Source organism: Limulus polyphemus, unplaced genomic scaffold (assembly GCF_000517525.1).
Source record: "Limulus polyphemus unplaced genomic scaffold, Limulus_polyphemus-2.1.2 Scaffold176, whole genome shotgun sequence".
NCBI classification, from domain to species: Eukaryota; Metazoa; Arthropoda; class Merostomata; order Xiphosura; family Limulidae; genus Limulus; species Limulus polyphemus.
The window spans coordinates 558,519-568,603 of record NW_013665786.1 but is presented as its reverse complement, the minus strand read 5'-3'; the positions used below and the strand labels follow the sequence as shown (position 1 = coordinate 568,603).

The window sequence follows — 10,085 nt, the reverse complement described above, 5'->3', positions numbered from 1 at the left end:
GGGGGGGGGGGGTTCAAGTCTGCACACCTTGCATCAGCTAAAGAATAGAATTCGTGAACATTACAGATAATGTGGAGTCTCTTGAGAAATACACAATTATTTAATGGACAAAAGCACCAATAAATTGATAAAAATTGTACATACATCATCAAATTTTCATGTTATTAAAATAAAAAAAAAGAGTTAAATATAGAATAAAACAAACTAATATCTCTTGAATAATACATATCACTGTAAAAAAATTTGTATTAACCATCTCACTTGTACAACTTTTTTTTGTTCCTTTTCAGGTAGTTTAGTTATTATTACTGAACAGAAAGATTTACATTTTTTATACTACAGACTATTCCCACCTTGCATTTTAATATAGAAGATGTTTCAAATTCTGCATTGCTTGTGTTTGTCTGATAACATAGGAATTGTTCTGAATTTTTTGCTTGTGTTTGTTCTGATAACATGGGAATTTTTCTGAATTTTTTGCTTGTGTTTGTTCTCATAACATGGGAATTTTTCTGAATTTTTTGCTTGTGTTTAGTAAAATTTTGTTTTTGGTAAGGATATGGTGTTTGGAAAAAGTGATGACTGGTAAGTTAATGTGGGTAACATGTGCATTGTAGCCAAGTTACCTTTATACCTCCATTGTCATGATTTAGAGTTGGGTGGAATTTCTTGATGTATTTTGACTCTTTGATTTTTCAATGTTGAGCTTTGTTCAGGATTCTAATGTTATTCTAGTTGATGATTTGATGATGAGAGAAAATAAAAATCAGCTTGAATGGGTAATGAAGGAAACTTTATTATAAATGTACAATGTTTTGACAAGATTATGTCATCATCAGGTACAAGTAATTTATATAGATACAAGAATATATATATACAGTATGGAACAAAGAGGTCAAATGACCAGAAATTGCTTAATAGCTTAGTTTGTTTTAGAGTTGAGTTGTTTTATTCAATTAAGATAAGCTTCCTTTATTTTGCATTTGTTGATGTTTAGTTCTTTGTTTAAAATTACAGTGTTTTGTATAGTTATACTGTGTTTTTTTAAGTTGCAATGTTAGTAAACATGGGAGTTTTTTTTATATTATGTTTGGTGAATCTGGTACCAAGATACCTTTGCTAATCTGTTAGTCATGTGACCTCTCTGTTCCTTACTGTATATATATTTCTGTGTCTATGTAAGCTACTTGTACCTGATGATGACATAATATTGTCGAAACGTACATTTATAATAAAATTTTCTTCATTACCCATTCACGCCATCTTCAAGCTTTTAATTGATGATATAGTTAGAATGGTAATGATGCTCTGTGAAAGCAGATATTTTTTGGAAGGTAGTAATCTAGTGGCATTCTTTAGTATTTGTTTTGTACTAGACTTATGCTAAGAAGAGGACTGAAATCATATCTCACTAGTCCTGCTAGTTTTTATAGAAAACAGGAGAAATACCTATAACAGACTGAAGCAGCCTAGCAACCACGAGTCCATCTATGAAAATACTCTGAATGACAGATGTTTCTAGGTGATGAAACAGTATACTCAGAGGATTTCCACTTAGTAGGGTCCTACTGACTCTGTCTCTAGTTGGCTATCACATTATCCCCAAAACAGACAAAGATGAAGATTTCCAGACAAAAAAACCTTACCAAGCTGTCCAAGCCACAAAACAAATGGAAATGTCATACATTCCCTCTTGGTCACCATATCAGACAAAAACAGCAGCAGAGTATCCCAAAACCTTAACAGTTGAAACTGGTCATAAACCACTAGTGATGTCCAGGTTTGTGAAGGGTTTCACACTGTAGAAAACCACCAAATGACTAGAATAGAAGTATTACAACTTATCTAGAACTAGATGATGTTTGTTTTAAACACAGTTCATTTATTACTGTTAAAAATCCCACATACACTCCAAGGTTGGTCTAAATTTCAAGACTATCAGTATATGAAATATCAATTCAAACAAGGGTTCAGTTTATTGGTGATTAAAATTTAGAACATATGAAGGATTGATCAACTCTAGAACACTGCCACACTAACTAGGCACAATAAAATTCAAGATAAGTCAACAAAAAAAAGGTACAAAAAACACAGAAAACTAACTAACTAATAAGGAAAAAGAAGCCCAAGAAATCTAAGAAAGCAAGAAAGGTTGTGACAATGCCCACATTTTATGACAGACATACAGTCTACAGATGTTTATAAACGTAACAGCTTTGTCATATTACAATTCACTTAGCACCTCTTAATGGCAATGACTAATTTAGCAAATGATGTGTTGTGCTATTTAAAACTCACAGACCAGGAAAAATGGACTCAGGTGGTTAAGGCCTTACAAAGGAATGATGAGAAATTGGGGATAAAAAAAGACATTTATTGCTTGAGGTATTTTCTCATCTGCATTTTGCTGAAATAAAATAAACAAGAGAAACCTTACAACACAACCAAAACTGTAGCATTTTATCACCATATATGTTTGAAAGAACCTTCCATAAAATTGTGTTCCTTGGTGCCTAATTGTAAAAAAAAAAGATATGACAAAGAACCAAATGACCTAATTGAAGAAACCAGCAACCACAAATTAGATACTCTTTCAGCCATAAAGAAGAAATAAGAAATTTCCCACATAATTGGTCACTACAAGAAATAAACTAAATAAACCCTAAAGAGAAAGAGGAAGTATACACAAGTTAGCCAATCAGCAACAGATAATAGCTACTAAATTGGAATAATAAATGCTCTGTATACAGTGCAACTGACCTGAATGCCATGGCAGAAATTCTGTGAAGTTGAGCCAACCTGGAGGAACATATAGAAATTAAAGTTCAGGTTCATCAAAATAATAAGGGAGTGTTCCTCTTTTGGGTACCATAGAATAAATTATGCTAATCCAACATCAAGAAAGATTAATAATTCAATCTGTGGATTTTAAACTGCATTGAGAGTGCTCTAAAGAAATTTCTAAGATCATCTTCTCATTTAAAGAATATAATGTTGGAGAATTCAGAGGTACATAAGCTGAACACACATTCTGGTGAGTAAATGTACACATGTGTATTTGTCTAAACTATACAACTGTGTTTATATTTGTCCTTTCTTCTATTTATCTTATAGAAAATAAGAAACATAATTGAAGTTATAATTTTCCTTTACTGAAAATGTATTTCCGATAGCTCACAAGATTAGATATTCTCATTCGGTGCTGCCCTCTATATGCAAACTTCTTCTTTACGCATGCCACAAGCCTCCTGCTCCTCCTCTATTGGAATTGCTATGTTCTAACAGTCTGTCATGCAAATCATCATGAGTTACCTCCTAACCAATAGGAGCATGATATGATCATGTGACTCCCTCAACACTCTTCTATTGATCTATCACTTCAAAGTGTGGCAGAAGATGTCAGCACCAGAGAAAAGTGGGGAGGAAGGGTGGGAAGTATAGGAAAATAATAACTTTCGATACAGTACTTACTTCCTCTCACAAGATTAGATAGAATAGGAGGAGGGACCAGTGCACGGGAATGACAGAAGTACCCTCCGAAAGCATCTGAAGGATACCCCTGAAAATGAGAGATACAGATCTGAAGATCAGAAGAGGGGAACTGCACCACTTCTGAGCCAAGTATACTCTTCGCCCATAAGTGGAATGTGTAAGATATAAGGGTGGAAAATGAGAGGAGCACATTCAAGTGAGAGAGAATGTGATAGGAAAGTGATCCTATCCAGAGAAAGATATTGTAACTCAATCCCACAAGAGAAAAGTGGGTAAACATTGATGTGCCCCTGGGTGTAGAGTGGCTAGGGTATGGTGGAATGTACTTGGTAAGTCAATTACATCCAAAACTTCCTTGCGGGGTACCACACTGTCTTAACCTCAAAACCAAAAACTGGGGATTAAGACCCACACTGATTCTCGAGTTTGACATGAAGATTAGCTCTGAGCTATCAATCCGGGAAATTGGCATCCGGTATTGAAAGGATGTATATCGCATGGAATCAACTCCCCCAACTGCCATACAAGTTGGGACCATCCAATGGCAATAACATCCCCGTATGAAGAGAACGGGGGATAAAACCATAACAATCTCACGTACTACCACACAGACAGAGGAAATTGAGGGAGAAAGATAGACAACCCAAACACGTGTGAGGACTTATGTTGATTGGTTCACTCTAATCCGAAATCTCTTTGCAGTGTACTGACATCCATGCGAGGGTAGGATGAGGGCTCTCAATCAAAGGGATGAACTGCATACTGATGTCTCACTCTGCTGCATTGGTTATTATAAATAGGAGGATATTACATCATCTACACCTTCAGAACACCACCTCCCTACTCTGTTACTGAATGGTTATTGTGTGGAACTCATTCAGCAGGGTTCCTCCATGGTCAACCACCCCAGTGGCTTGGAATTGGACAGTGGCAAGGACTTCCAAACTCCACTCAAAGAAAGGAAGGTGACAATGTGGTGGAGAGTTCGGAGGAACGTCACCACTGGAGACAGTGCAACAAGTGACCACAAAACCTTATTTTGAAAAACAGACCATACCGAGTTATTCACTCCAGGCATGGCAGTCCACAGTTGGTACAGTCTGGGACAGGCATGTTTATGAAGCCAAATATCATGAGGTTATTCATCGTCAAGCAATCTTGTGGAACACCCCATCTCCACGGTGAGTGTGTGAAGCCAGGGAAGATAAAGCTTGAGTCAACACAGTGCATATTTAAAGTTAAAGAATATCTGGTTGGCACCACTCACCACAAAGTGAAATCCATGTGATAGAAAAGTAGATAAAGGCCCCTGAAAGAAAGAATGAACAAAAAAAAACTTACCAGTTAGAGTTGCATTAAAGTCTGAAGAAAGGCCATAGGTGGTAAACAAAAACCTGATGAAGAGGAAACCATGATATGATGGAGATAGTGGGAGATGAACATATTGGGAGTGGTTCACATGCCAGATTGCAGAATCTCCACCACCAGATGATGAACAAGAGAAGCAAGATAAAAAGTGAAGTGTCAGATCTGATGGGAGAAGGTAGGGAAGAATAGGCCAATCAAACCAAAAGGCAAACCCAATTGGTAAGAGTAGAAGGTAAAAGGTCATGAAGGGAGGAGGATTGTCAGAGGATAAAGAGTTGAGAATGCATACCTCAGAAGGTAGAAGTACAGGCTATATAGCAACAAAGAGCCCTGACTGGACAGAGATGCCTATCTGGATCTGGATCGAAGGTACAGATGGGAAATAGAAGGAAGGGAAACAGGAGAAAAGGAAGAACCACCCTCCCGAGCTTTAGGAGAAAGGAATGATCTGGATGAAGGAGAAGATAGGTATGGTGATAAAGAATACGTGAAACATCAATGGCAAACAAATCTGACCTTCAACATCCACAGGCTAAGAGAAGAAGGAAATATGTTTTAAGGGAAAAGTGAAATATTGAACATGAGGAAAGTGCTTCAAACAGAGGTTAAGTAAAGGAATGTAGGAGCACATTAATGTCCCAATCTGGAAGGGCGGGATGCCTGGGAGGGCAATGTATTCGGAAGGAATGCACGAGCATGGTAAGAACAGGGGAAGTAAAAATCTTATGGTATTGGGAATGAAAGATATGAGATAAGGCTGCCTGATATTTCCAAAAAGCAAGGAGACTGAAGACCTACGTTGAAAAGCCAGGTGAGAAATTCTGACACATGAACCATGGTAGGCTTTTCAGCAGGAAAACCCCTGGCAGTATACCAACTGCGGAATACCTTCCACTTGCGATGGTACACCTCAAGATTGAAGATGGAACTAGCTAATAAGGAAGTGACTCGACGTGTGAAACCAGATCATCTCACCAAGGACAGGACAAAAGCCAGACATGAAGATGCAGAATATAAAGGTTAGGATGTAGGAGGTTAACAAAGAGAAGAGGAAGAAAGTGCAAGAGGGACTGGGGAGAGAGGAGCAGTCGTTGTAACCTTGGAAAACAATGCTGAGCTGGCCAATAGAAATCAGTAGGACTCAAAAAGAACTGGAGTGGACAGGAGAAATCACCTGATAAAGTAATTAAATGGGTGGGTACACATAAAGATACTTGTGTGACCAATCCTGGTGAGAGCTGATCCCTGTTTGGAATGAGCCAGAAGAAGCCAGTCATCCATGTAAAAATGAAATCACAGCCCCAGAGCATGGAGATGAGGTGCAACAACCTGGACTATTCAACAAAACACGTAAGGTGCTGAGGCAAGTCTGATGGGGAGGGCCTGAAACTGGTAAACCACCCCGAGATGTTTATAAACACATCACCGTCATCATATACAGATCACATTTGTTAAAGTACTAGTATACCACAATCCTAATTTTTTCAAATCTAAATATCATATAAGTTTAATTAAGTTTGTAATTACTGTAAAACCAAAGGTGTTCATTATCACTGTTCTAACAGACTCTTACTACTCACCATTAGATTACACCACTCACATCGAATACCAGAGAGACATTCAGCTGACCAACATGTTTTCTTACAGAAATGGCACTTAGAGTTTCCTGGTAAGTTTCCTTCCCTCCAGTGATGAAACTGGGTTACAGAAGGCTGACAAAATCAAGCAAAACAAATCATTATTATCTGTAAATCAATACAGTATTTTTTTAATTCTTTAGTAACTATATTTTTATATATATTATAATTTCAAATTATTTACATAAATTGCTCTTTGTGATAATGATAAAATATAGCATCGTTTTGTAATATATATATATCCATTATTTTTTTAAATTATGTTTTGCAAGTTTGATTGGTAAGTGTAGCCATGTAATTCATAGATGGGGTGGAGTATGTTATATTAAAGCAATTTTGGAGCCATGTTAGGTTACACTATATTTGATCACTATGCACCTTGACAATAGCGCTGCAGCATAGTTTCATTGCTAAAGGCTTTGTCATAAAGTTGTCATGTCCAAAGTACACCACTCCTCCTTGCTTGGTTTCCATAAGCAATCTAGTGTATGAAGACAATGGTTTCATAGCAATCATTTCAACAATACATTCACACAGAAATCCAAAGCAGCTAAATTCAGCAACTATATCAGTATGTCTTCATATGCAATAGCATAAATATCCATTTCATTCTCCAACTGCTTGAGGTATGCAATGGCTGAACAGATATGTCAAGTACTGTCAAAATGTAGATCTGATACATTCAGTTCCATCATGACTTTATATTGGCTATGGTTAATTATCACATAATTTGTTGATTTGCATATATAAAACAGTTTTAATATAACATACTCAATCCTCTGTATTCTGTAAGCTTAGACTTAAATTATCAATATTATTGTAACAAATAATGTCGAAATACACTCAAAACTGTGACTTTAATGTCATACATTCATAAGTAATTACATAGACAAAGTGAGACGTAATACAGTAGTAAAGAATTAATGGCACATCAATAAGGCTTTAAGTCATTATTTAGTGAGTTTACTGTGCAGTGTTTCAATGAATTATTTGCTTACATTCCATACTCTGGTCACACTTAATTTAAATCTGTACATGCAGTTGTAACAGATTTACTGCTTTTGGTGCCCATGTAAATATAAATGTCAGCCCATTGTTATAACATTTTGGAGCAACTGTGCAAGTTATTATTCCACATTTAAACTGTTTTATCCCAGCGCATCATCTTAAAAATATATTTCTTATAAAATGTCTGCAAGACACTGTATTTCTTAGTGAAAGTCCATTATATAAATAATGCAGGTACATTTAGAAAAGTATCTTCCTAAAAACAAAACTAACAATTTATGAGTGATACAAAATGAATGAATGACATTAAATATTGCCTACATATTTGTGAGTCTGACTTTTCTATTTCAATATCTCCTAAATTTTGCTTTGGAATATTTCTGCCATGTTAATTCAACTACATTAAAAATGTATATTTCATATGAAATTAGCTAATAACAAACTGTTTAACCAAATGAAATTAGTTTTAAATTATAACTACCATTTAACTATGTATTGTGTAATTTACAAAATATGTGTTCTTGTGAGATAAAGATGGCTGTTTTAAAGTACTAACATACACACTGAAATAATATTTCTGCAACAAAGTAGGTGTTGAGATAAGCTCCTAATGTAGAAACACTTCTATTAAATAACATTAGAACATCTGATGTGTACTTACAAGATTTCTACTAGTTGGGTAAGTGGCACATTCTTTACAGTTGGCTACACTGAAGTCATGACACTCTACATGAACACTGTATTCACAAACTAAAAAAAGGGACATAACCACTGAGCATAATATACATAGCATCATAAGTAAACAACATTTTATATAATCTTTATAACTGTACACTGCAATATGTCAATGATGTCATGTATGTCACAGAAAGGAGGAATACTCTCATTTATGACAAACCATTGTAAGTGAAATTTAAGTATTAAATTAAGATTAATTAGAATGGGCACAGAACAATTGGAAATTTTAAAAAGTAGTTATATGTGGTATTACAACTAACTATTGCTGGGAAAGTGAGTAAAGCCTAAACTTCCTGTTTTAGTTGCATAAATGATGCCTTTGCTAAATAAGTTTTCAAAGCTAACATAACTTCCTAAATGAATATCATAAGTTCTTTTTTCCGTAGAACTTTATATTTTATCTGTTATTTTCCCTACCCTAGCACCGTAAATGTTTTCAGTACATTTGATCAATCTTGTAAACACCACTTAAAAATACAATGACTGCATATTGTAGCAGGCAATTATAGTTATTTATCCTAAATTCTTAAATCTTCCAGCCTTTTGACAACTGCTTTTATTAAATTTTATTGTTTTGTTGCTCTTTGAACCATGTCTAACTACTAAAGTAGCATAACAATGCAACAAAGCACCCAGATAAAGGATAGTGTAAGTTGTAGTAAACAAAGTATTGAATTACATCACACATTAGCAGCTCAAGTACATTGCTCATGGAGAAAATATATATATTTCTTCTTTTTCATTTAAATTTTCTTATGTACCCTATAAGTTTCTAATTTGTAAATTTTAGTTACTTTTATAACAATAAATGAAAAAATATACATACAAAACAAAAATTTAGTAATTACATGTGGGTCTTTTTTTTGCAGTCTCAATAAAAATTAATCTTAATGTTTGATACAGTTGTTGTTAGTACTTTACTAATTTTTATTTATTTCAAATATTCAATCTAGAACACAAAATAATAACACAGACAAAGAATATAATGATCTAAAACTATTATAATTTAACTGGCTCTCTAATTAAGCTAAAAGTAATATAAAATAATTTCTCTGGCCAATTGAGGTGACTCAGCGAAAGCAAAGAATGAAACTGTACACAAAACCTGTCATCTGAATGAGCTAGTCTCATAAGGAATTCAGTAAATTAAAATCTTCTCTTCTTATTGGTTATAAACAATCAATAGCAAATATCAGAGAGAATTATTGACATTTTTTGAAAGACAAGATGTGATAGGAAGGTTTGACATGTGGGTTTGATTTACTGGTTTATATCTCAGTAAAGAAAAAGATTGGAGGCTATAAATTTACATTATGTCTTAGAAATATCTATAACAATGTAATTTGTATTACACTCAAAAGCTCAAATATAGGTGGAAAGAATATCTAAAATGGGCAACTTAGAGAAAGGAAGAGACACATGATACAGATAAGTGAAGATTGAAAATCTATTTAAATATTTCCTTTTGAAACTAAGAAATCAAAACTTGAATAATATAAAAATCTGAATTGAAAAATATTTTGATGCCATGTTTATTAACAGCCACTGATAATAAAGTAGTTCTCTGGCAATAAAAGTAGAAAAAAAATAACCGTTACTCTCCAGATAATGATAAACAACTTTATTTCAGCCAACATTTCACCATTGCAGCTTCATCACGGCTAGCAGTACAACAAAGTAAAGTAGCAACATTTAAGTTTTGAATGTAACTCTGTAAAAAGGTAATGATATGCACACTTTGACCTACCCAAGTTTAGAGGGTTATATAAATTGCTTTATCTTAAAAGTTACTGGCTTCATAATTCAACAGACACAAATGGAAAAAAAAAATATATGGTAGAA

General features: G+C 34.5%; 1 protein-coding gene across 4 annotated transcripts in view; it reads right to left on the bottom strand.

Moving 5' to 3' along the window:
- LOC106478054 (diacylglycerol kinase theta-like) overlaps positions 1-10,085 on the bottom strand; it is an 82,032-nt gene that overhangs the window by 50,753 nt on the left and 21,194 nt on the right. For all 4 annotated transcript variants that reach the window (XR_002609817.1, XR_002609816.1, XM_013938564.2 and 1 more), the window contains exons 4-5: positions 8,167-8,255; positions 6,441-6,572 (exon numbers count right to left, since the gene is read on the bottom strand). Coding sequence is in view for 2 of the 4 variants with exons in the window: in XM_013938564.2 (XP_013794018.1) it covers positions 6,441-6,572; positions 8,167-8,255 (221 nt within the window). In the remaining 2 variants the exon portion in view is untranslated. The remainder of the gene's footprint in view (positions 1-6,440; positions 6,573-8,166; positions 8,256-10,085) is intronic.